Source organism: Alternaria burnsii (assembly GCF_013036055.1).
Source record: "Alternaria burnsii strain CBS107.38 chromosome Unknown 750, whole genome shotgun sequence".
Classification (NCBI taxonomy): Eukaryota; Fungi; Ascomycota; class Dothideomycetes; order Pleosporales; family Pleosporaceae; genus Alternaria; species Alternaria burnsii.
In genome coordinates this window covers 3297641-3324071 of record NW_024066108.1, presented here as the reverse complement: position 1 = coordinate 3324071, position 26431 = coordinate 3297641, and the positions used below count along the sequence as shown (strand labels likewise).

At 51.8% G+C, this 26431-nt stretch overlaps 8 protein-coding genes across 8 annotated transcripts; 4 read left to right on the top strand and 4 right to left on the bottom strand.

Moving 5' to 3' along the window:
• Positions 1–2: 2 nt before the first annotated feature.
• On the bottom strand, positions 3–3509 carry GT037_002559 (leucine carboxyl methyltransferase 2; the record flags this gene model as incomplete). Its single annotated transcript, XM_038927606.1, has 6 exons — positions 3–2512; positions 2571–2588; positions 2639–3003; positions 3065–3182; positions 3244–3346; positions 3414–3509. 6 exons carry the CDS (start codon positions 3507–3509, stop codon positions 3–5), a joined length of 3210 nt encoding a protein of 1069 aa, XP_038790898.1.
• A 374-nt stretch (positions 3510–3883) lies between these two features.
• Positions 3884–5369, top strand: GT037_002558 (uncharacterized protein; the record flags this gene model as incomplete). The annotated part of the gene is made up of 4 exons (XM_038927605.1): positions 3884–3929; positions 3981–4343; positions 4388–5258; positions 5315–5369. 4 exons carry the CDS (start codon positions 3884–3886, stop codon positions 5367–5369), a joined length of 1335 nt encoding a protein of 444 aa, XP_038790897.1.
• A 524-nt stretch (positions 5370–5893) lies between these two features.
• On the top strand, positions 5894–7109 carry GT037_002557 (uncharacterized protein; the record flags this gene model as incomplete). The annotated part of the gene is made up of 2 exons (XM_038927604.1): positions 5894–6083; positions 6142–7109. The coding sequence occupies 2 exons, from the start codon at positions 5894–5896 to the stop codon at positions 7107–7109; spliced, it is 1158 nt and encodes a 385-aa protein (XP_038790896.1).
• A 7192-nt stretch (positions 7110–14301) lies between these two features.
• GT037_002556 (uncharacterized protein) lies at positions 14302–15363 on the bottom strand (the record flags this gene model as incomplete). Its single annotated transcript, XM_038927603.1, has 1 exon — positions 14302–15363. One exon carries the CDS (start codon positions 15361–15363, stop codon positions 14302–14304), a length of 1062 nt encoding a protein of 353 aa, XP_038790895.1.
• Positions 15364–16113: 750 nt separating this feature from the next.
• GT037_002555 (uncharacterized protein) lies at positions 16114–19198 on the bottom strand (the record flags this gene model as incomplete). Its single annotated transcript, XM_038927602.1, has 10 exons — positions 16114–16536; positions 16847–16910; positions 16961–17018; positions 17309–17378; positions 17433–17460; positions 17511–17536; positions 17708–17817; positions 17868–18844; positions 18913–19047; positions 19098–19198. 10 exons carry the CDS (start codon positions 19196–19198, stop codon positions 16114–16116), a joined length of 1992 nt encoding a protein of 663 aa, XP_038790894.1.
• Positions 19199–19461: 263 nt separating this feature from the next.
• GT037_002554 (uncharacterized protein) lies at positions 19462–20152 on the top strand (the record flags this gene model as incomplete). The annotated part of the gene is made up of 3 exons (XM_038927601.1): positions 19462–19926; positions 19991–20063; positions 20127–20152. The coding sequence occupies 3 exons, from the start codon at positions 19462–19464 to the stop codon at positions 20150–20152; spliced, it is 564 nt and encodes a 187-aa protein (XP_038790893.1).
• A 1601-nt stretch (positions 20153–21753) lies between these two features.
• GT037_002553 (uncharacterized protein) lies at positions 21754–23447 on the top strand (the record flags this gene model as incomplete). The annotated part of the gene is made up of 3 exons (XM_038927600.1): positions 21754–21786; positions 21863–22049; positions 22099–23447. 3 exons carry the CDS (start codon positions 21754–21756, stop codon positions 23445–23447), a joined length of 1569 nt encoding a protein of 522 aa, XP_038790892.1.
• A 721-nt stretch (positions 23448–24168) lies between these two features.
• On the bottom strand, positions 24169–26259 carry GT037_002552 (uncharacterized protein; the record flags this gene model as incomplete). The annotated part of the gene is made up of 4 exons (XM_038927599.1): positions 24169–24485; positions 24542–25023; positions 25197–26081; positions 26138–26259. 4 exons carry the CDS (start codon positions 26257–26259, stop codon positions 24169–24171), a joined length of 1806 nt encoding a protein of 601 aa, XP_038790891.1.
• Between the last annotated feature and the right edge of the window lie 172 nt (positions 26260–26431).

Sequence of the window (26431 nt, the reverse complement as noted above, 5' to 3'; positions counted from 1 at the left end):
ATCTATTGCTCATCTTTGCTGCTATTACTCGTTCGCTTTTTCTCTCCCAGCTTTTCCGATCTCTCCAATATCTCGTCCGCAAGTCTTGCCAGATAAAACTTGGACACATCGGCTGGTAGATCTCTGAATGCTTTGACAATCTTCTCCACATCTCTTCTACCATTCTCATATGCTTGTAAGTCTCTATTCCCGTACACATCCTTACCTGCTGCGTACCCTTTCTCCAGTCCCTTCCAGAATACGTTGACTGCCACGCTAACGCCGTCTTCCGGTGTGGCTGTATGACTCCACATGGGTGGTATGTACAGGATGTCACCGGGCTTAAGTGAAGCAACGTGGGGATGAGTGCGCCGAAGCTTAGGGTTTTTAGAGGTCAAGACATCGATATTGGAGGACGAGCCACCAGGAGGAAAGCCCAGTAGGGACACATCGGTAGGCGGATAGAGAAGTAGGGTTTTTGAACCGCGGATCTGACAGAGGATGTTGGAGAGGACGTCATAGTGTAGCCATAAGGTCACAGGCCCAGAGATGCGAAGGGGTGAGCTGTGATAGTTCTCTCGAACTATGTTGCACAAAGTGGGTATACGGAAATCGTTGGAGATTGTCGGAAAATCTTTTTCAAGTTTGGTGGGCAGCTTGTTCGGCTGACTTGATGACACAGCACGAAGATACGCATGAGACCCTTGTGCTATCCCGCCCAGAAAATCTGAGACCGATCTCTTGATGTACGAAAAGTTCTTGTCCTTGAACGTCATCCGGTCTGAAGAGCACTCGTGTATGACGAGTTCCCTTTCTGGGCCAAGTTTCTCTGTCAGGTAGTCAAGTGTCCATAAGTCTGTGCACGGACCGATATCGAGGCCTTCGATGATGGCCGGTTTCAACGACGCCGTCAGCTTCGCAAAGTCATCTGACGACTGGATTTGCACTCTGGTAATCTCAGTAGTACGTGCAGCAGTAGCAGGTCTCTTTCTCACTTTCGCTTCCCCCCGTTGGCTTCTAGTCGTCGTTTCAGCAGTGCTCGCTTGTGCTGTGCCTTCTGTGCCTTCTGTGCCTGCTGCGCCGCTGACCTGACTCGGCACAACGCGACGCCATGGCTTAGCCCCTTGTGAAGGACCGGGAAATATGGTCATCGGTTCTTCGTTCCAGTAGCTTCCCATTGAGAAGCATACCGCCCCCCCTCCTGCAAGCACAATCTCGCCTTGAGATGTTGAAACGGCCCCTACACCCACTAGCAAAGGCCATGCTGTTGGTGGTGAGACCTGCATACTGACGCACTCCACTTCGATTGCCGTGTCCTTGCATTTCAAGAGCAGGAAGTCGTCTGATAGAGAGTGGATATGCTTCTTTGAAACACCTCCAATCAACATCAGGGAATCATTCCAAGGGACTAGATTGGCACCTATACGCGCGCATGCAGAGTTTTCCAAGCTGCTGCGCACATCATTGGTGCGGTGCCTAAAGTTGAGTCGTAGTGTTGGTGTGGCGGAAACGGACCACTCCCACACCGCGTCTTCCACGACCACGCCGCTCTTGTTGGCACCTCCTATCAGCAACCCCCAATCTTGAGCAGAACCGATCGTGGAAATCGCGGCGCCGAAGCGTACAGACGGGCGCGGTCCGTCAACGGGAATGCTGTGCCATCCGTTGTTGGCAGTCCATAAGGCGCAGTAGTGTTCGGCATCGAGGATTGTGCCGTCACTGGCTTTACCACCGAAGACAAAAACACCATGGGTCTGTAATTCCCCATTTCCTAATGTAACAGCTACAGCGCAATGACGATATCGCGCTGGCACAAGGTCATCCACTTTGGTCCAAGCTCCATGAACGAAGAGCCAGCAATCTGCACAAGCCTGGGTAGGCGATCCGCGTCCTCCGACCAACAACGCTTCACCGTTGTGCATTGATGTGATAGTATGGCACATGCGTGCAGTAGGTAGCAAGTCACAAGGCTTGCTGATACGATCCCCGTTGTGATCTTCCCGCCTCAGGACATCCATATCGGCGAGACGAGCACGCGTCCCCTGACCCCCGTGGAAGGCCACCGAGTCCTTGCCAACAGCGAAAGCTGCTGTGAAACGTCGTGGCGTCACGGCACCAGTGGATAGCTCCGGAATCTCAAGGGCTATACTCGGCGCATCGATAGCCTTGCTGCACTCTCCAGTGGCGGCTGCCTCACTGAGGATCGACTCGGGCGTTCTCCGTTGCTCCGCATTCGAGGCGACGAGTAGGAAATAATGACCGCCAAATAGCGCGAATTCTTCCCACTCGTCAAACGGCTCTATAGCATCTAGCCCGCTTCTGAGCGCGGGAGGGGTAAAAGCATCATCGGACCAAAGGTCCCATAGATTACGGGCCATGATTAGAGTGGGCCATCCTGCATTACGAAAACGAGTGGCTTGCTGACTTAGTGATGAATGCAACTTAACCGCGTTGATTGATGCTTTAAGCTTGTCGAAGTGAGACAGCATAGTCCTGGCAAAGGGATGGGCTGGGCCCTGGGGAAGGTACTGTTCTATGTGATATGAAGTCAATAGGAAAGCAATGGTATACATTGGTGAAGGATCGAGTACCTAGTATGCAGAAGCGAGCTGCATTTGTTAGCATGCTACTTTGAGTAGAATTCTTGGAGTCCACGAACCGTCTTCGATGGTACTAGCCCATCGTATAAGTGCATCAGAGTCGTTTAGCGGCATATAGGTGACGGACACCTCGGCGACGAACAGGATCGAGGACGACGGAACATCAAGTTCGGCCCGCAAAAGACGTTCGAGTGTCACGAGGTCTTTGAGGTCACAGCCCAAAGCCATGTATCTGTCACTGCGGAGATATACAGGCTGTTCGGCATGGCGCAGTTTGGTCTTGAGCAAAGCGTCTCGAAGAAGACCATTGCTGAGCATGGTATCCCGTTTCCGTTGCATCAGCTGTGGATAGTCGACGTCTACAAAGGTTGCCGATTGCGTAAGAGGTGCATACCTGTGCCAGAACTGGAATGGCAAGGGGTCGCTTTCAGAGTTTAGTAACTTTTTTTCCCATGTTGCCAGTGGGCGATGAATGTCTTACTCACTATCCACATCCCAAGTTCACAACAATCTTGGGCCTTGAATTACCTTCTTCTAGAAACCGACGGACCGCCTGTTCAACAGCGTGCATGCGTAACCAGTATCCTCGGTTGATCAACGGGTCTTGAAACGCGAGTCGAGCATCAGTGTACGTTCACGTGGAATCGAGGCAGAAGTCACATACTGCGTCGAAGGAACTTTGGAACAAAAGGTTCGTAGAAGTCCGGTTCATGACTGAGATACAACTTGGACACACTCCTTTTGGAAACGATACTGCTGTCATTCGTCTGACGTGGATATTAGTTAGTTGGTTTTGAAGAGGGACGCTTGGCTGAAGAGGCTGGGAAACCTCACGTTCATAATGTCGACATCTCTTCTCTCGCGCAGTGTCTTCTGCTTGCCCTTGGTCCTCGGGAGGACCTTGTTGGGCCGCATAGTGTCTTTGGCCATGTCTCGGATTGGCAGATGTTGCCGACATGGACGTGGGAGAGGAATGTTTTTGTGGTGCACCAGCCACGGCGCGGGGCTTAGCTGACGTCGGGATCCCTGCATGGGCGCGTGAACCATCGTCAGACGGTAGTAGCGGCGAGCAGCGCATAGCTCCAAAGTATCTCCATCGCCCACGCACGCAGGTATACACTCATGCTGATTTCCGCATCGCCATCGCTCGGGCCTGCGCTTACCTCTGTACGCTGCCTATAGGGCTGATCTCTCGCGAACGGCTGCCCAAAGCTCCACCAAGCTCGCACGCGCACATAGTCCCCAAGCTTCGTAGTACGCCCAAGCACGCAGTCGACACCAACACACCGACACGCACGGCAGTCATGAATTTTGTCACATTCAACCAAGACCATAGCCATCTGGGCGTCGGTATGCACCACGTCTACGTCAAGCTTCACCCGTACTGACCAGCCGCTGCAGGCACGCCTAATGGCTACCGCATATACACCACGGACCCGTTCAACAAGCAGTCCGAGTCGCGCGAGGGAGATGTCTCGAGCTTGGAGATGCTCTTCTCGACATCGCTAGTTGCTCTCACACTGTCGCCACGAGTGCTGCGGATACAAAACACAAAGGTTCGTTGGCTAGGCGGCCATGGCTATGCAGGTACTGACACTGTCAAGAGGCACTCGACCATATGTGAGATGACCTTTCGAACAGCCATTCTGGCCATGCGCATGAACAGGAAGCGAATCGTAGTTGTGCTCGAGTCGGAGCTCTACATCTACGATATAAGCAACCTTCAGATGCTCAAGACCGAGAAGACGTCGCCCAATCCGAATGGTACGTCGAGAGAAATGCTGCTCTCCAGTTGCTGACAAGCATAGCGATATGCGCCCTATCCGCATCGTCTGAAAACAACTATCTTGTCTATCCGCTACCCACCAAAGCCGCACCTGCTACCTTCCAGCCGCCTTCGCATGCGCCGCCCAAGACTGATCACATTGCGCCCACAAGCGGAGAGGTGCTGATATACGATGCGACAAAGATGGAGGCAGTCAACGTCATCGAGGCGCACAACTCTCCACTGTCCTGTATTGCGCTGAACAGCGATGGCACCCTGCTGGCGACGGCATCAGAAAAGGGCACCATCATCCGTGTCTTCTCTATACCCGATGCACAGAAATTGTACCAGTTCAGGAGGGGTTCAATACCAGCTAGGATATACAGCATGTCCTTCAATTCCACATCGACCTTGCTCAGCGTATCGTCAGCCACCGAGACGGTCCACATCTTCCGCTTGGGAGCGCCCAACAGCAGAAGCAACAGCGTCTCTTCCGGGCCCAGCAAGCCCATGGGGGCGTCCCATGCGCGCAGCAACAGTCGAGCGAGCCAAGAGACAGAGGACGAGTTCGGTACGAGCACGGCAGATATAACGTCGCCAGAGCGGAAAGCCATCAACCCCACGTTTGGTAGCTTGATACGACGCACATCGCAGACGGTTGGAAAGTCGTTCGCTGCTACTGTCGGCGGATATCTACCTAGCGCTGTAGCAGAGATATGGGAGCCATCGCGCGATTTTGCTTGGGTCAAGATACCGCGCTCGCCCACGAGCTTGTCTTCAGGGCCTGTTAGAAATGTAGTAGCACTCAACAACAACGGCCCTCAGATCATGGTTGTCACGAGCGAAGGCAACTACTATGTCTTCAACGTAGACTTGGAGAAGGGAGGCGAGGGGACGTTGTACAAACAGTACTCGTAAGTGGCTCATCAGTTCACTGTTATTGCCTGGGACATGCTAACGTTGACTGTAGCCTTCTCGAACCGAACGAGCTTGCGGCAAGCAACTCGCAAGATGTGTCAGAGTAGGCGTCGTACCGGTGTCGATGCAGATCTTTCTTATGTCCTTGTTGTTGCATTGCCTGTGGCGCATTTGGTCCTAGATTATTCCCCGTGGTGTGGCGCATATGTTTTTTCAGTAGTACCGTAGTCTCTATTTGCGTGCGGGTGCACACTGAGCAGCTCCTTTGCTCAGCAATATTACTTGCTTTTCTTGTAGCACATGGATGCCAATGGTGATGTCATGGAAGTAGTACAGTTGAAACTTTATCGAGTTTGGCACTTGCATCGTGCATGAACAGATATCGTGAGGCTTGCAGATCAAGATCGAAACAGTCCCGCATGTGCATTAGCGCGCCCCAGACCCCGCCGACGCGTCGTTGGTCGCTGCCTGCTGTCCAAGTACGAATGCAATTGCACCTCTTATGGTTTGACGCTCCTTCATATACACCACTCTCTTACAACACCTCTACCACCTGCCACTGACGCTACAAATTCTCCGGGCCACATCTCACAACCTTGCAGACCCGCAGCACATTCCGGTATCTGCGACTATGGTAACCCAAAATACTACAGGCAACCCGCTGAGCTCGGGTTCGCTCGCTCTCTTCATGGCGACGTCACTACCAAAAGGCGATTCTCCACAGCTCAAGAACGGAACCGAAGCTGTCGCATTGTCTGTCCACGCTGGCATGCTTGCCGTTGGATTCCGTCTCATCGGACTGGGCGAAGACGAGCGCATAGGTAAGCATCCATCTTTTTTTGCTCCGCTCGTCACTTGTCATAACTCGGGAACTCATAGAAGCGCACGCAGACGCTGAAAACCCTGCCGCATTACCCAAAGAATGGAACGCATCCTCTTCATACGCTTTTCGATACGCGCACGCACAATCAGCCATGGAGTACCTTGTCAAAGTCAACAGATTGGGAGGCAAGGCGGTCGTCTACGCCCTGGCGCTGGGCGATGACAAGACTACACATTTCGAAGTTACAACCAAGGACTACATCTCAGAATCACAGCTACCGTTCAGTGTATCTGAAGACGCGTCAACCGAGGACGTGTCGCAGAAGGTGCAAGAGCTCTTCATATCCCCAGGCAGGCTGAACGATCTAGGCTCCCTTCTCAAGATCTCCGTCATCCAGAAACTGGCACCTGGGCTGAACAAGCCAGGATATGAGGAGGCCAGCGAGGATCGAGAACGCACACCCACAGCAGATCAGCAAGAACCGCAACGGGGTCAGCCTGCGAATCCACGACAACCCCCCAACGAGCCGGAGCCTGCGCGGCCATACCCGTTCCATGACCCTCTCGCCGCGCGACCAGGCTCTGGGCGGCATCTACCAGAGCCCATACCCGGCTTTGATGACGAACTGGAAGTAAACCGGCAACCAGGTCGCATGCCTGGTAATAATCCTATCAATATCGGCCACGACGACTTGTACCCACAAGGTCTTGGACCGAACGATCCTCTCAGACCACACTTAGCAGGCGGATTGCCACGGCCTGGTGGTTTCGGAGGTGGCGGTATGCATCCCACCTTCGACGATCCACTGTTTCGCGGTCAAGGCGGACAGGGCGGGTATGATCCAAGAGTACCACCCGGCGCTCGTTACGATCCGATGGGACCTGGTGATCCGCTGAGGGAGGATAGAGGAAGAGGCCCCATGTTCCCAGGCGGAGGAGGCTTTGGCGGACCTGGTGGTTTCGGCGGAGCAGGTGGACGACCGCCAAATCCATTCGGTGGCTTTGGCGATGGAGACTTCATCTGAGCGCTTCGCAAAAGTCTGCATGTACGAGACGTGAGACGATAGGTCGAGAAGATACGAGGAAAGACTCACGAATGACGATTGAAACGGCAAAAACATATGGTGTAAGTAATTTGAGTGCATGCGGCACAGGCAGGGCGGTGCTGGCTGCGCCACTCCAACACCGCATCTGGGTGCTTGCGTAGGTACGATAAGTATGTAAATGAATATGTAATATATTTAGAATTTCCGACATTCACACCCGAATATGTTGTGCATTCATACTTGTTTTGCGTCGCTACGCGCCAGATGCACTCAGTTGAGCATTAGCACTGCGGCTTAGATATGTATAACCCGCCTGCATATGTTGACCGTGGTTAGAGAATATCTATAGAGATTGGTTGCCTGACCACCGCCAGTCTGTTCCAACCATGAGCTTCAAATAGATTGTCGTATGGCGTAGTAGAGTATGCAACAATGCATGGCTGTGAGACGTGTGAAAGTCTTCACATGACTGCGGTACTTCTACAGCCAATAAAGTGCCCCTTGATGCATGTAGAACGACTGCTGTAGTCACTGCTGACTGTTTATGCCGTATACCAGAACCTGCGTGTATGTGTGTAGTAGTCCTTCGTTCCGAAACAGTGACACATCAACGCCCTCAGAACTAGTGATTGGACAGAGGTTACGAAGATTTGAGCAAAGGGATGTCTCGCTTGTGCTGGACCGCCACTGTGCAGACCCCAGAAAAGTCACTCCACCACTTTCAAAGATTGAGACTCGAGCGATCAAGGAAGCTCTTTGCCAATCTAAGATGGGATCCCTGATCCTTTTTCTTTTCGTGTAGACTATGCAGCAATGCGATCTAGTCCCCCCCACTAACGATACCAATACTGTTCCCATGTAAAGAAAATGAGGCGCATAAGAACCTCGTCCATACGCAAGGGTTGACCCGATACGTGAAAGGCGCAAGTTATCCACGTGCTTCACCGCTCAATCTCGTGGCTTTCTAAGGGGCAGGTGAAAGGTAGAGGCGATGGAAGTTTTTCCCCTTGCATATTTGGAATGTTCTTTCGACGCGGGGCGGACTCATGGTCTCTCCATGAGGAGAAGCTTAGCGAGGAGGGTGACGATGACGAGCTTTACAATAGCTTTGGCACACGGTATGCTACCCATTCTGATTCGGCTCCGAAACAAGGTCGGAAAGGCGAATGGCGGCTCACTGACTCGTTCTCTTCACTGTCATTCATGGATATACCTTGGGGTAAGGAGGTTTATTTACCGTCTCGTTGGGTTCGCACGGCATGTGAGACCAAAGGGTCACCCTGAGTGTGGTGGCGATCAACAAACACTACCGGTGGCTCGAGTAGCGGCTGATTGTTCATGACTGGTGGCTGCTGAATCACTCATGCAGCTTCGCAGTAACTACCTCCATGTATCTAGCATATCTTAATGAAGAGTCAGACGCCTTTTGGTGTGATACTAGGCCCCAGTGTTTGATATCAAACTGTGTGGGGGCTGAGAACGCGCTTGTGCAGTGCGTCTCTAGACGCGAAGGAAGAATTCAGTGACAACGACATGACATCATAGCATGGAAAGACAGGTGATTGCGGTTGTCACAATGATCAGCATACTACTGTTGAAGAATCGGCGCACTTTGCTTTTGCCGCTGCGTAGAGGGTGATGGATGTGCTGCCTGCTGCCAGATGGCAGCCTCACCCGCGAGGCACAGAAGCTTACCTACACTTCCTCTTGTTCCCGCAAGGCTGTCTCAGCCCACTTCCCCTCTTTTCTTGGCCGTGTCTTTCTTTCGATGGAACCTGACGAATGCCAAGGGCGCCATGTCTTGCCTTCGGATCCGAAGATATAGGCCCGAGGTAGTGTACATGGTACTCCGGATACAAGTGGAGGGTTTGAAACTACCATTTAGCGTGCAATGCTACCCAAGCCGCCTGGAAATGTGAAAATTTCGGATGCCGGCTTCCTGAGCCCTGTCTGCCGCGAGCCGTCACGGCGTCTAAGCGCGAACGGCTGAACCGTTAAGAAGGTAAATTTATCGCCATTCACATCCAACATCAACACGTACAATTGGCCCATCGCTTGCCGGGTTTGGGTGCCACCTGGGCTAGATAAACTAATATGCATTGGATCATTCCACTCGATTTATGCAATTATCCATCTTTTGTCTCATCCTACGAGCGGAAATGGGGCTAAATGCAGGGCGGTTGATGATAACATTGTGCGATGCGGATCGGCAGACGGTAGGCGCGTAATCAATGGCTACGAGGAAGCACAGCACGCTGCACGTGGTGGTGATAGTCACATACCAAACGGAGGATTAGAAATGTCCTATTCTCATCTCTCAAAGTCGCGATGATCCGGCTGTGACCGCTGTTGCGCATGGACTCTTGCCTGTGATGGGTCATCGAATTGGTACTACGGTGGCTACTAAAACCTCCTTTCGCAAATTCTCTGTCTACGAATGAAGCTGAATAGCTCGAAAAATTTCGCACTGCGTGAAGCACCTCGTCGGGGCTCGTAGATAGGTGCGTGCCGACGTGGTTTGGCGAAGGAATCGAGTCTGGATTGGTGTAACAATGTGTGTGAGCGCCGAGAGATCGCTACCAGTCTGCTGGATATGTTATCATCTGAGGTGCAGTATGCGAGCAACGTAGCCCGATATCGATGTCTAGTGATTTGTGTTTTCGACGCTCGTACGATAACTAGGCAGGAAGCCAGGGTTGTGCTTCCCCGCAAGCGAGATGAGGAGATCCAGGTTCATCCCCCACGGAGGTTTCCTGCCTGCGCTCGGTTTGCGTTCATCGTTTGCTTTGATCGGGCGGCACAGTTTCGCGCGCACACTGAGTCGACGATCTCGGAGGAACATCTGTTTGTGGAAAGTGAACGGTCGCGGGAGTTTCCAGCTGCCGTACCGATCTGGCTGTGCCGCAACGTTGTAAGATTGCAAAGGGGGCCGGGGATGTTATCGGACGATACTCACGCTCCAACGTCTTTTGCTTGACGCTTGACGCTGGACAAGGCTGTTCTTACAAACGTCGAAAGGTACAGCAACAATGTCGGACGGCAGCCTCCCAAAGTGCCGAAGCCAGGCAGACGCCGCAGGTAGGTCTGCCAAGAGCCCTAACTATTTGAAGACGGTCTCCGAGCCCAGTGAACCAGGCTGTGAGGGTCAACGGAGATGCCGCCAGCATTATTCGCGTGCAAGGCTAGGAGAGTTACTACGGTGTCATGAGGGTGACGATGTTTTCGAACCGATAGCCCGAAATGCATATCGCGCTTTTCATCACTGCTTTTTTATGGCCAAAACATACACACATATGCTGCATCAGAGAGAGTTATCTTTTTGAGTCATGAAAGTGGTCAGCCTCGTTTCAGTCACCGTTCCTGGCGTTGGAGTTTTTGGTGGGCGTGTGCATGATGTGCAGACTAACTGCAAAGGGTATGCACCTCGCTGCCTTCCTCTTCGATCGTGGAAGGTAATCTGCCAAGTAATCAGGGTTGCAGTCGGATCCCAAGCGTACCCAGCTCCCGGAATTTGGGGTGGGTTTTGCATAAAATTAGTGTCGCAAGAGAGTGCCAGATCCAGTCCGGCTTACATCTGTATGCGGTAAGCAGACCGTGCGTTCTGTAGTCCTATTGGCCGGGGAAGAGGCAAGCCGTACCCGGAAATAGTAAGCTGTCTTGGGCATTTCTTACGGTTGATTCGTGGTATACAAGAGGTACCCTGATGAGCCTCCAACGGGCTCCGGAGATATGTGACATAATTCTCCGTTTCGGCGCCACACGAAGAGACATAGTACTCCGAATGAATTATGAGAACGGGCGTTTGGAGAATTCATCGTCAAGGCATTCTCCTGCACTAAGCAGAGACACACTTTGTACCCAGAGAACGTTGTACATTGTGTGTTCTAACTACAAGGCCTCGGAATCGCAGATTGAGGACAGAAAGCCGATCGATAGCTCCACCGGCGCTGCAAGGTATCGTGGCCTGCCGCTAAGCGTATGGCGCCGGCATTCAAAGCCACCGCGAAAGTCAGGCAGAAGACGTATGAATGTGGAGACTGTCACAAGCGCTCCACAGCAGATCGATATAAGCCGCTAGCGCCATGTCTTTGGTTGATGTGAACACAAAGAAAGTATTTGCTGATGAACGAATAAACGGGGGGCCTGATCAGCTATGACTTCACGCACCTTTCGCTCTACGTAGTCCACGACGAGACAAAACGGTGTAGAAACCAAAAATCTTACCGAAAGTGAATGAGGTCCGGATATACTTCGTTTGCGCTCAAAGTTAACTTGGATAATCGATAAGTTCCGCAGATGCGGGGCATGAGCCTCCTAGATGTGACGTTGTTTTTAGCTGCGTTTGTACGCAACTCTAGCGAGCCGGCGTCTATCGCGGAGTAGAGGCGCGGCTACACATCGCTAGCAGGGGTTTTGCGGCTCGCGCGGGCAGCGGAAGCTCCATGTCTTTTAACGCCTTACCGATCGACTTGGATCCCCCAGAAGCGCCGCTTAGCGCTTTGCGAGGTGCGATGCGCACCGGATGGCGCCAGCAAGAGTGCGTGCATACTCATCGCGTGGTATTGCTTTCGGTGTATCCAGTGCCATGTGTGTGGTTTCCCAGCGATCTGAACACGATGTATTGAAGTTGCCGTGCACGCCAAACTTGTTGTTCCAGCCGTTTGCTTTGTGCGTGATGTTACAACGAGGAAATTGACGGTTTGTCAAATTGTAGCCTCGTTGATACTTACACTATCCGAGCAAACCGTTCAATCCGCCTTCAGGCTTTTTATGACATAAGGGCGCGACAAGTGGCCTTGCCAAGTAAGTACCTGAATACCTATGCGCCTTGGGTTGCGGGAGCAACCCAGGCCATTCATCCTACGCACATTGTGCGCAGATCCTGCATCACGTTATTACACTTGTCTAGAATTTGGTCCTTCGGGCCAGGTTCACGGTGATGCGCAGCCGCGACTTACAGACAGCCATCTGGGCCGCTAGTTGTTTGTTCATGGAACAAATTGTCTGTACATATTCCATCCAAAAGAATCATGCAGCTGAAGACCAAACGAGGTCGAATTTGTTTTGTACACTACGATCAACTATTGCATCTATCTTCCCATAAGTACGGGGCAGTAGATTGCTTGAGAAATTGCTGACTGCGTTAGTTGCATCTGAACTTTCCGGTCAACTCATTGCAGGCACCTAATAGGTTGCACATTACAGTTGGTTGTATATTGTTGAATTTGAGTGACCAAGTCAACGGTACTGCTTGAGTTGCGCACGGTGCAATGTTGCAGCGAACGAGACTCGACGCTGTAGTACAAAAGGCCCACGCATGTCAGCGACGACCCGTCGTAGGACCTGGCGGAGACAGGCTCGAGCTCTTTCAGAATGGTACTAAGTCAAACGAGTTCAACTATGAAAGCTGGAGCGATTCTGGTATAGGCAGGTCATTAGTCCCCATCAACACATGCAGACCGTAGAGTCAATGTGGAAGCAACTGCGAAGAGGTGCCGACGTTGCAGTGGCCTGAACAGCGACCTAATTGTTGTGCATTGCAGCAGAATGTCTCAGTCGAGGTAGTGTTGGCCAGTATACATTGAGGGTCCGGCCCGGACAGGCGACATGTTTCTCGATCCCGCGGCATAGAAAACGTCCAAGGCCGAATGGCTAGCCGGAACGGGATGTGAAGGTCCCGTATCTTCGCACCCGAGTATCGTCACTCGCATCAAATGAGCGTCACCTGAGTGGCGCCTGGAGCCAGAGCACATCTTGCTTGATTCGGCTCCCTTGGATTCGATGCCGTCATGTGGAATTGGATGGGGTTGAGCCAGACGCTGATCGCATGGCCTGCATCAGTGTGGAAGAGAGGAAAGCATCTTAGGGGCCAAAAAGCGCGCAGCCGCGGGCTGGCTGCGACCCAGAAGCCCGGGTTAGGCAGCAGAAGGCCGTTATTGCGACGGGTTCTAGGTTGACGCAAAGCGAAGGGTAAGCGAAAAGAGACGCGTCGAAACGAGGGTGACAGAACGGGGAGGTCGCTGGAGGATCATGGTGGGAGGAGCCTGGCTGCCGTGACGTAGGGGGACTAGCGCTGCGGCCAACGAGCCGACATGGCTCGAGCCAGATAAGACCAGGCCAGACGACCAAACAATAAGCGCCCATGACGACGCTATGCGACTAGTCTTTGGAGTAGACGGGTAAGTTGCAGAGACAACTTCCAGGGTTAATATGTGATGTGGGTCGCGAGCCATGTGTGACATGGCAACAACACTCCAGCATCGCATGAGTAACAGCCGCCTGCTGTCCTTGTTGCCGTAGCTGCTCCGGACTAACCCTGAACTGAAGTGACAGGTAGTAATATAGCCTGCAAAAGAGCATCCTGCGTCTAATTAGTAGCACCATGGGCCCGTCCGCGAGCTGCATCGCCGTGCCACAGCCCCAGCGTGTCGTTGGCCAGTCAGGTGCGGCCTGCGCGAAATCTCTCACAGCGAGGGCGCTTAATATGCACAGAACCTGCAACATTTCACAAACAGATCACATCCATGTAGTTTTAGCCTGCCTGACAAGGGCCGCGCTTCGTGGCTTGCGGTAGTGATCCCCGGTGTATCCCCGACGCAGGTGGGTTGTACAGAAAGACGTTATGGGCAGTGCCGGCTTATTGCAACCAGTCTGTAGGAATCGATCTCGGTGGCGTCCTTGAAGTCACCCTGGACCGCCAAGGCGTCACGCTAGACGAGCTGTTGATGATTTGAGTTTTCTGCATCGCAGAGGAGTCCTGAAGCAGTTGCAAACAAGCGTGATCATATTCGCATAGGAAACGAGAGGGCCATCATGCGATGAAGCTAGGCAACCTCACTACGTAACTGCAGTCTGTCTATCGCTCTCACATTCCTTGGAGCGCACCAAAACGCCGTAATACAGATGCCCACCCACGCAGTACAAACATAATCTTCAAGTCAATCAGCAATAAGAATCTCCACCTCCCCTAGTATAAGCTGTGATAAAACCAAATCGCTTCGAGCATGCTCCTCCGTGCTGTATATGCCAATTGCTTCGCTATGTCAAGCTCCAGCGATCGAGTAGGAGTCGCGTGGCAGCTGAGTCCGATCTGCATTAGAGTTTCGAATGTCCGTAACTTGTGTCTTCCACCGACACCTGATTGCGGCTGGGGCACCCATCCGTCTTATGTCTAAGCATTTATTAGGAAGATGAAAGGAATAAGTGCTCGAATCGTTACTGACCTACTGAGCGTGTCTTTGCGTGGAAAGGCAGCGGCGCACTTGGGACAAACGTGTGGTCTGACGTCCGTATGCACGCTTTGATCGTGTCGAGCTAGATCGGTCTTGCGCACAAACTGTTTTCCACACTCAGGGTGCGGGCAGATATGCGCCCTCTGGCGATACGAGTCATGCGTGAGCATGTGTTGTCTGAGGTTGTATTTCCTTGCGAAGCCCCTCTCAGGGCAAAGCTCGCAATGGAATGCAGCCTTAGCAGGGTCAGTGTGTCTACGATTGCGGGCCCGTCTGCGATTTACCAACGACGCTGTGTTGGCATACCGGGTGGTTTGTGCAATCTGGGCTTGTGGGCTACTACGGCTGGCCATCAAAGGTGTCCTTTCGTAAGTACGGCCATCGCAGCTGTACATCGGCTCAGGCTCGTACTTAGACATGACAGGCTCTGGGTATGTATGCTCGTACGGATACATAGTCGAGCTGAGCCGCTCTGGGGCTACGGTAAGTGGTTGCTGCCCCGACGGAGGTCCACTCATTGTGACTGGCGCTTCTGTACCGTATCCAATATGAACTGATGAATTCCATGAAGAAGCCTCCATCTTCAAATCAGGGTACGCCGAGGGCTTTGGGCCACTGGGCGAATAGGCGGCAGAAGACATGGCGCGCGGGCTGTATAGTGGTGGTGATGTGGGAGGTGAAGGTTGAGCGGAACTCCACGGCACTGGCGAACGAGAGACTGGATGGTCGAAAGCTCCTGAAAGGTACGGCTCTACGATAGGCTCTGCAGAGGCATCGTTTGAATAATGGCCACCCCAACTTTCCGATGGTTGAGGTGATGGAGGCAGAGCGTTTTGTACTGATTGTACTTCATATAGACCAAGACCGTGAGTGTAGTTGGGTCGCGACTCCTGTCGACCTGGTGAAGGATAAGGCGATTCAAGTAGGGAGCCTGTCCGTGACGTGTGTTGTTGGTAGGGCGAGTTGAAGGGTGGCGTAGGCTGGTCCGCGTACGAATACATGATGAAAGGGTATGAAAGGGATTGATGCAAACCGCGTAATAGGTCTTTGAAGTTGAATAGTTTGGCGAGGAATGAAGGTAGGCAAAGATAGGAATGATGTGGTAGAAGCTGGGTGAGGATTTCAGCTGCAGGGCGTTCCGGGACGAGTTATATCTGTGCGATGCAAGATGCAACTTAATCCAAGATGGAACCGATTTGTATGCTGCGCCAGTGCGTTCTCAAAGAGTACATCCAAACAGTGGGCTTCTGGGTGTTAGGCAGATTCTGAAATTATGTTAGACCGGGCAGCATGAACAGGGAGCTCGAGCCGCCTACGCGGCAGGCGCCTGTTAGCTTCATGGGGCTATGAAAAAGTGGCAGGGGCGGAGGATGCTGGCTCGACTAGGGTGAGTGGGTAAGTGAACCAGACGGTCGGGTAGCTAGACCTTAGCGGGCCGAACACAGCATCCTTGCTCCGACCGGAGCTTGAGGCGCAAGAGGAGAGGGAGGCCGTACCCTTGCTCGATGTGCATCCCCATGAAACTGCCCAGTCTGGTGAAGGATGTCTTTCCTGCATCTGCCGTTGATCATTCAATGAGGTGTGGCCCAGATGCCGTTGTTACTGTGAGACACCAACATCTCATTTCCATACACGCTTGTTTGAGCAGCTTTTGCGACGGACAGATATCATCATCTTGATTTTTAACCGGATTCACGGTGCTCGTACCTAGCAGAGTGTACCTATATTCCCGCGGCTGCAAGCGCCGGCCATCAAGCGACCGATGTGCTCGCTTCGCGTTGCTGTTGGGCCTGTGACACCATCGCAGTAAGTTCTTCAACTTGCGCCGAAAGCTTGAGGACTAGTGTCTTCAACTGAGCATCTGTTTCTGTAAACCCTGCTGGAGCCTGATGCTTGTGGGGCCTCCTTCCAGGCATATTTGGTGCATCTGCCATCAGTAGGCGTGGCGAATTGACAGGCAACCGGAGAGCCTTTCTGGGCAGCGTAGGTGTTTGCGGTCCACTGAAGGACGTCACTTTTACACGGCGATTCCGGGTGTCGGTAAGTTGCTCAAAAGCCCAGATTGCAGAGACGAGAGGTAAATGCGTAGCCTTCAGTAAGACGATCCGAACACTCCTAAGCCGCTCCGAGGGAAAAACGAGCCGCAAAGGTCGAATGACTAGCGGGATGAGGTTCTGGAAGCCGGTCAGCCTTGCAAATGGCGGGCACAGTCACAAGTTCCAATGCATCGTGGGTTTGCAGGGGTTCACTGCGTCCTTGAGTCGAGAAAGCCTGAGCGGCAGAACAAGGCTTGCCAGTGAAGTGACATCGGCAGAGCATCCGCCGACGATACTGTCCCTACGAACAGACCAGGAAGCTTTGACTGATTGGTTCTAAGCGCATTTTCCACGATGGTCGCAGAGGCTGTGTCGATTGGCCGTTGCACGACCCGGCGCTTAACGCCCGCTTTAACCTCCCGATGATAGCACTGAATCACACACTTACCAGTGGAGGCAGAAAGTACGTCAATCTGTTTGAACTTGATGCTTCGAGCACATATACGGAGTAGCTATACCGTTAGTGCTTTTCGAGCGGCGCATTGCGATTGTATCAACGTACATGAAGAGATACTCGTCTCGCGCATGATCCAAAACCTTTTCCTCGTCAATATCGATCCCTTTGAACGCAATATAGCAAGAGAAAATGTGGTATAGCCTGTTGTTCACAGGCGGCAGGGTAGGAAGTAGCGGTCATGGTTGTGGGTTTGCAAAGGTGTGGCTGTATCACACATCCGAAACACCAACCGGAAGAAACCAAATGCGCTTCCCGATGTGAGTGCCCTCTGGGGAGAGTGCGGATAGAGATGGCGCAGTGTTGGCCGTTGTGCTGCTATACTTGGCATGCATAAACATGCATGCAACTTTGGGAATGCGGAGTAATGAGAAATGAGAAATTCAAGTACCTTACTCAACGAGTTACTCAGGAGCGATATCAAGGATGTGATGAGAAGTATGTTCGTCAGAGTCACGAAGATCAGCTAGCGTGTATATCAGCAGACTGTAAAGTAATGCATTCCAAATAGTCGTCTCACCATAACGGGAGGACCGAAGAACGGCGAGCTATGCAGGGTTAGCCAACCATCAACACTACTGTTCGGCGAAGTACGTACATCTCTTCGGCGACATCTGCAGACGGCTGTTGTCAGTCACTAGTCATGGAGGCGGTGAATGCCTTCTTGGTCGTTGTCTGGGATTTGACTCACCGAATCCTAGGTAACTAGAACTGGAGGAGCATTAGCTGGTGTGGTAACAGCAGCAACGTCGGTTCGCTTACCCGAAGAAGACCTTAATCAGGATCCAACCCTACAATGTACCAGTCAATGGATTGCACATTGGTAACCTCGATGGAACAACTTGCCATTTGCTTGGGGTTGAATCTGCTATCACGAGCTAGCAGTACGAAAGTAGTCAAGAAACCTGTTTTTGGTAAGCATTGAACAAGACTGCTTCACTATCGAATGGCTTACCTAGATACAAGATTACTACAAGGGACAAAAACTTGACGAAATCCTTGGTCATCTCCTTGAGGCATGGGATGAGGGTTCCAAAGTAACGATTGAGACTCAAGAGAGCAAAGATGCGGGGCACAAGGAAAAGAGCCTCTAACCCGAGTACGTCGTATGCGAGATCGATGGTTGCAGCGTTGGACGTAGTCAATCCAACGATCCTCATAATGCAGAACACTAAGCCGACGACAACGATGCTGATGTCCCAAGTCCACCAGAAGTCCGAGGCGTAGAAGGAAGTCTGCCCCGCATCAAGCCAATCGGCAAATTCGTCGTATGCGAAGCTGGCAATCCATACGTAAAGCAGTATCTCAGGGACGGTGACCCTGGTGTTGTTGCGCTGCACCAGCACTGCGTAGTATAATCCTAGAAATGCCGCAAAGAACAGTGTCTCGAATATCTTCAGATATAGTGGGACGCGTAGACGTGAGAATGGATCGGCCTGTTTCCGATTATATTTCTTCGGTTTCTTCTCCGAATGTAGATTGAGGGTCTCCCAAAACACGATGTCGCCCTTCCACAAGCCGTTGATGATCTTCTGGACTGGTCTTTGTGATAGGAACTTTTTCGCACCGGACACAGTCGCAAGTTCCAGCGCACTGAGGTTCTCGCATCGCGACATCAATGAGCCGAAACGAGATCTGGAAGAGTCGCTGTGCCCAAAATAATCGCCATTGGATACTGGCAGCAGAGGCGACCGCTCGTCCGCATGTGGGACATCGCGTCCGTCTTCGTACGTATGATGGTGGCTCGATGCATCTGGAGTGTTCGGGGCTGTTGCAGGCGGGAGTTCTACTAGTAAAGACTCGATAATGTCTGCCTCTTTCAGATTCGTCAAGAACTGCCAGGCGACGAATTCGCATGCATAGCCTCGCGCCTCATTTACACCAGGTTCGTCGCTGGCTTCCTCCAAGGCTGAGAAATGCCCTTTGAGGGCGCTTGAGGCTAGTCAGCTCTTATCACTCGTTGGCGTTCCATTGATCTGGTATGGGTTGCTTCGACGTACAGGAGAGCTGACACGAGGGCAGAGTGATCGACTTGGGTAGACAAATATAGGATGAGAGGCTGGAGGGCCTTCCCCTCTTGCGATCTACGCAAGTCTTCGAACGTATGCGGCGTCTTGATGGTATGCTCAAAAAATCTGAACTCGGGTCAGGTTGCTGAGTGACGCATTCACATGCATGAACTGACTGGCACAACTTGTCCGCCAAGTCTCCGAAGCACTCGTCACCGACTATATCAGGCACACCCGTTTCATCTGCAGGCCATCTTGGCGTGGACGGCATTGACATGGTCGAATATCCTCTGGGTAGCTTGCAATCGAGAGAGTCCTGTGTCATAGGGCCTCTGCAAAGATTCGCGACGCGTCCGCGGTGGGGACGCGGATGTACCCGCTATGGTCATAGCTTTCTTGGCAGCCATCCCTCTTTCCTTTTGCTTTTGATCTCGTTTGCTCACACAACAGACTTTTGATGTTCGTATGAACATCATGCGTCTTCGGCTATACCCTCCTGTACTCTCACTGGCTCACACGTGAACGACCATCCTATCCACCATGGCCCATGACGCTAACTTTGTTGGCAATCGTTTGCGACTGAGCGTCTTTCTTCAGTGTATGGAACATGGGGAGATGCCTGCCCGTCCGTCACGCTTCAGGCGATCTGCTCAAATAATGGCCGAACCAGCCAGGTCTTTTGCTCCGCTATCCTCTCGAGTCAATTGTGGCGTACCAGCCCTAGAAGCGTATAATGGACCGCTAGTGTTGACCTCCAAAGCATCGATGGAGACAACAGCCATCATGTCCGATGTGGCCGAAGAGGCTGCGACAGACGATGAATCGTTGGGAAACAACATCAACAAAGAAGGAGAGAAAATCTCGGAAGATTCTATCCCAACTACCGTTGCGGAAAAAACGACAAGAAATAACAAAGGGCTATCGAGCAATCCGAAAAGGCGTCTACCAGTGAACGAGCTCGCCTTGTTGCGGACCACAACACTTGATGGACTGCCCACGCAGGTTGTAGGGATGCTTCGCGGATGCCACTAGAATAATGTTGTGACTAGCTAACGCTACTTGACCTCAGGATGCCGCTGTCAGCTTTACTACGCCCATCGCTGTAATCGATCCTATCGAAGAGAGTCAAATACGTTTCGCAGGTAGATTGAGTGATGAAGTAATTTAGCTTTATCTGAACGCTAAAACTGCTGACAATTGCATAGACTTCTCGCAGCTTGATCGTCACTGAACGCCGACCATCACCTCGTATAGTTCACTTGTCGAACATCGTCCGCTCACCAAATGCCATGATCTCAAAAAGTCCTGCAAAGCTCTTTCGGCGTTCCTCACCACGATCCAATGGCAAACCACGATATGATTCAAGCTACCGAAATGCTCATGACGGGTTTGTCGGTTCTGAACTCCAGCTCCGTTCCACAAAAAGATCAAGCCGCCGAGGAAGAGCAAGTCCGACCAAGCGAAACAAGCCTAGCATCATGCGCGAGTTAGCTCTAGGAGCTGGGCCCTTGTCTGTATCCCTAGTCCATCCCGTGGCTATCTCTAGTGTTTTAACGGTGAAAAGGACAACAGACCGCGATGCTCCGCATCCTCCGTTCGGGTCTGGAGATATTCAGCCCAACACAAGGGTTGGACAATCGGTTTTGATGAGGACACGGAGCGCTCTGGAGCCTGATGTAGTAGTCGAGCGAATCCCGAACCAAGCGATATTGTGATGCTATGTCAGCTCTCTGACCTGGCGGGTTCGAGTTGATGCAGGATCAGTGCGCATTAGGGGGCTGGGACGATGGAAGCTACGCTATATATCAACAGAACTGTGATACCGATGATGCTGACAAGACTGGCTATGCCTCTGCTAATATAAGCCTTACTTTTGATGGCGGCGCCAGCTTCTTGCGTCCTGCACTTCAACATTCGAAAGCCTAAAGTGAGATCGAGATTAATGACCAATAGCTTCAGTCTCGTGACGAGCCACAAGGACGAGAAGTCCAGTCTGACTATCTTTGGTATGTAGAGGCAGCAAAATGCAACCGGAGAACTGACTCAGGAGAGACAAGACAGGAATTCGAGCAGCCAAAGGCCATCAATTAGTTCGCTGTCCAGCCCGAAATATCTTCATGGTTGATCCGCAACGTCACCTATGGCACTACTACAGACCCGCGCCCCAAGCGCTGGGCCGACATCGTTAACGCATGTCAGTAATTCTTATGAACACTCAAAATAATAACAGAACTCATCAACGATCATAGCCTAGTATTTCTAGCTTTCCAAGGTGGGTGGATACATCCAACGCTATATTGGCATGTGATTGTGCAAGAGCATTGTGCTTGATCATGGAAGCTAGCTGGTGACTTTCTCAGAGTGTGGATCTAACACCATACATAATATCTAAAGTACAAATTGACGGCATAATGCAGATTGCAGTTTGGGATTACTCGAAAATAATACAACATAGGCAGGGCTGTCGTGGTGAGGAAATGCTGGATGCCTGATATAGTTCTAGCGGCAACCCCAAAATAGCGCAGCGATCGGTGTTCCAGCCTCGCGATTCAGACACTAACATCAAACACCACACTACTGTTTGAACGCATGGGCAAAACACAGTACAAATGTTTTGCTGGCGTGTTGACATGAGTGGGGTGGTGGCTGTTATGGTGCGGTGTGATATATATGGTGAGCTTTGTGCCTCGCTGCGCGAAGGTTTCTATACCGCTTCGACGTCCTGGTATCTTGACTATTGACTAGTCTTCTTGCCCAGGTCCATTGTCCTGCTGTCTGTCTGAGGAGCACATTCGGTTCAATAAGGCGAATTGATCATCTCTCATCAGTAAAATGGCATCGCAGGGCGGCATGCCTCCTTCCATGGTGAGTCCACACTACTACATGAACTGGCCGTATGAGGTCAGGACATAGATGAAAACAAGTCGCTCACATGACAAAGGCAGCACAAGGACCTCCATATCCTCCCACGGTATGGCCATCAGGCGGTCCTCCGACCAAGCGCATCGACATTCCAGCTCAAACAATTTTCATGTTCTTCTTCATGATTGGTGCGGGGGTACACATGAAGATATTCCAGAAAAATAGAGCACGAGGACATAAATTTCTGGCAAACATATTCATCTTCGGTAGGTCTTGTTGTGAGTTAGGAGGGATTGGAGACTGACTCTTTGGAAGGCTTTTGCATGGAGCGCATACTCACATCGATACTACGACTCGCATCAGTCTCGAACCCAACGAACGTTCGACTTGCCATCGCTGCACAGATCTTCGTCTCCGCAGGTGTTCTCATCCTATTCGTCATCAATATTGTTTTCGCAATACGTCTAGTGAGATCGACGCATCCATCAGTGGGCTGGCATCCTGCTTTTGGAATCGCATTCAAGGTCCTTTACGTGTTGATCGGTCTAACACTTGTCGCTGTCATTACGGCCACCGTCCAGACCTTCTATACCCTCAATCCAAACACTCGAGCTACCGACCGTGGCTTCCAGCAATACGGCGCAACATTTCTTGCAATCGTCGCGATACTGCCTTTACCGATTACGATGCTCACACTGCTCATTCCCTATTCACCACTCGACCGCTTCGGTATCGGCCGTCTCCGTACAAAAGTCATAGTTCTACTGATTAGCACGACGCTCCTCTCCATTGGCGCATGGTTTCGCTGTGGCGTTACCTTCCAAGCACCAGTTCCACGGTCGCAACCTCTACCAGGATATCTCGGCAAGGCACCATTCTACATCTTCAACTTCCTCGTCGAAATTCAGACCGTGCTTATGTATGCCATACTTCGCATAGATCTCCGCTGGCACGTTCCTGATGGCGCAAAGGGGCCAGGTAGCTATGCTAGACCACAGATGCACGACGTGGAAATGCAAGATTCGAGACCTACATCCTCGGATAGTGTACAAGACGACAAGAGATCCCTGAAGACTATCAGCGAGGAAGAAGAGAAGGGAATCAATGACGAGAAGGTTGAAGAGCTTGCTGCACCCAGGATCATAGAGATTGACCTTGGAAACTCTTCACGTAGCTCGCTCGCGCCGCCAGACATGGAGGTACGTAGGAGCTCAGCCCGTAGCTCTCTTGCACCACCAAAAGCGACAGACAGGTCAGCACGTAGCTCCATCATCTCCCAACGCCTGTCTTCTTTCATCAGCAAATCCACCAGTACCCTGGCCACCTTTGCAACGGCAGAACAGAAGCAGCGATGGCGCGAAAGCGAAGAGGGAAGGATAATTAGGAGATTGGGTGGACCATGGCAGCAACTCCCTAGTCCTACTGAGTCGGCGTTTAGCATCAGCAGGAGTCCGACGAGGAGCGTTTTTAGTCGTACTACAGGAGACGAACTGGAACCACCTCAACCAGCATACCACCAACGGAGCGATAGCGGTGCGCCCAGCATACCAGATGTTGTTAGCGAGGGCGGATGGACGCCGAGAATTGAATGGGAATTCCGCAGTCCCAGACGTTTTCTCAGCCTGAAGAAGAGGAGTATGATCGGTTTGCAGCTTCCTAAATGAGCCCATAAATACGTATGTGGGGTTGTGTGATGAGGTATTTACAGCGAAGGCGTTTTTGGGATGAAAAGGTATAATTCTACTGCTGGGCAGCAAAGCTCTTTCCTTGTGTTCAACATACCCCATCTCTTTTCGGTATGGAGACGATGGCCGTCTATATAGACTTTGCGTTTTCTTCTTTTTTCTCTGTACATGTACGATAGCAGCGGCATAACCAACGATATACCAAGCATTTCTTTTTCTCATTGGGCTAGACTTACATACCACGACCTCATCGGTCTAGATCTCTGGCTCGCCTCTACATCAACAACCACATTTCGTGCCGTGAGCTGATCCAGGATCTGCAACTAATTTAGCGCCGCGGCTCCCCTCCCAGCAACCCGGGCACCGTACCTGAAAATAAGATCCTAAAACAAATCAATAGCGCGAAACGAACATAAATGTGCCTCAGGGAACGCTTGGTCTGCTGTCACTTGTTTGAAGAAGGGGTAGGGTCGCGCTAGTGCGTTAGCTTTAGCAGTTTGGATCGTTTGGTGTTTTGTCTTGAAGACTGAACGTCTGATCAAGGGAAGAAAGATCTTTGGACAGGTGTTGATGGCCCGTCATCGTTGAAGCCATCATAGTCGACCGGAAAATTGCAGGCATTCCATAGCGTAAAGTCATTATTGTTTCGACGTCTTTATGCCTGCTTCCCTTCATCGTCCACAATTCAAGCAAAAAACCCTTACATAGGAATCCTCCTCATCTCCTCCAAACTCCAGTATTTTCTCATATTCTCCGCTTCCAGCTGCTTGACTTCATCGTCCAGATGCTGCCACAATACATCCCCAAATGAATCCAAGATCTCCTTCAACTCGCCCAATCGCAACTCCCTCTCCCCGCTCTCACAATCTTCTAGATACTTTTCCAGCTTATCGAGACCCTTGTGGATCTGCTTGTGCTGTGTAAGAAGCTCGAGTTCCTTTTTGAAAGCAGGCATCTTTTTGGCTAGTACGGGGAAGATGTGTTGTTCTTCTATCGTATGATGCACCGTGAGGTGGTCTATCATGCAGACTGTTAGATGACTTTACTCTAGAGCTTTGCAGTCTGGTGCTTACGGCAAAATTGCTGGCCTGTGCTAATAAACTGGCGGATAGACATGTTCTTGGGCCTCTTCTGTGCCTCACAAGCCCCATAGAGAACTTTCCAGGTCGCACGGAAGTTATCGTGGAAATAGTTCATATGTTCGGCCATCCTGTTGTACTGACGAAACTCGGATGGCGTGAGTTTTGGTAGAGCCTTCTCTTCCTTGGTCGCAGGTGTAGGGTTTGAATTGTTGACTACAGGAGGGGCTGGCGCAGTAGGGCCGTCATCTCCTGAGATAGTTGCCATTTTTGCGGGAGGGATCGATTGATGCAGTGTAGGGCTGGTCGTGAAGTGATGCCTTCCAAACTGTGCTAGAGCTGATCGAGCTGGAAGCCTGATGACGGATGCCAAGAATTGAACACGCTTCATACGCTGAGAAAGAAAATCTAGAACTGCACTTGAAGAGGATAAGATGATATAATTTGGGGTATCTATGTTTTGCATGTAGCGCAACCTTGGAAAGCAATTAGCCAGTCGCGGCTGGCGAATTTTGCCTTAGCAAGCAGCCAGCGGCCGGCAGTTGGACTTTCCGATGCCGGTCAAAACGCGTTGCACGCGGTCACGTGCACGAGCCATTACCAACCACGACATGCAGTCGTGCTTCACTTATTCCGCGTTTTGGCAAACTTCTCGTGCCATTTCCGTGCCGACGGCTTCATGGCTGCTACCGAATTGTCCGCAATAGATGTTGTGGAGGCTTTGCTCTTTGCCCTTATTGTCGTATCGGAGGGGAAGTCGTAGACGCCCTCGATGGCACTAAGTTGTGCGTCCTTGCGCCATACTTCAGGCAGGCGGTCCTCCCATGTGTCGGTAAAGTCAGCGATGAGGAAGTCGCTACCGTGCTTGGCTTCTAGCAACGTCCTGCCCGTAAAGACGACCGTTTTTGCTCTGTCCAGACATGACCATGGTCCGTTGTTGGAATCTTCTGTGGATAGATGTGCTAACACAGCCTCTACGAGGCCTGGCGGATGTCCCTCTTCAGCCGCAGCCTTGGTAATATCGTTGGTCAGGAACTGTGCGTCCAGCTTGATGCCTTCGGCGAGCGCAGCAGCGTTGATGGATCTCCACACTTGTGAGAGGGCGTTGGGCGAAGGTTGGTAAGATCCACCATCCGCCTCGAATGCTATCAGCTCATTCCATGCTGCCTGACATTCCCCATTCGACACGGGCAGATCGTTGTATATGCTGGTCTTGCTCCTGCTGTTGCTGGTCGCATCGACGTCTCCGGCAACAATGTCGTATATCGGCAGCGCCTCCCTAAGAAGGGCAGCAGCAGACGCAGTCGATGTGTAGGCCTCGAGTGTCGTGGTACACAGGGCAATGGCGCGTGTGGCAGGGGTGGGTATCTCGTTGCCAGGGGCTTCGAGGGCAGGCTGGGTCAGGAAGAGCGAGTTGGACGTCTGGACCTGGCGCAGCTGGAAAGATTTGTTCGGTGTACAAAGTACTGCATATGCAGGCTTCGCGTTGGACGTGCCAGGAGCGGCGGACTGGGCTTGAGATTTGATAGAAAGCCTGGCGTCTGCAGTAAGAAGGGTATCCGCATGGGAACGACAGGTCGGCGCACCTACAGCGGGGGATTGGGCGCGTCTATCAGCTCAACAATTTCCGGGGGCAGCTCGAGCAGGCGGAAATGCTGCTGTTGGTGTGCTATGGAGAAGGGCACACCGCCTTCATCTTGCTGCGTGGCCATGTCTTGGTTGACCGCACCACTCCGAAATCAAACTGCTGACACTCTTGGAAGCCGACAGTACCTCATCTCATGACGGCAGCTGCTATGACGACGATGTTTTTTTGTTTGTGGACACTGCGGGGTGCGGCGATGTGCAACTAGCAGGCAGACGGCTCGGACGATAAGCTGCAAG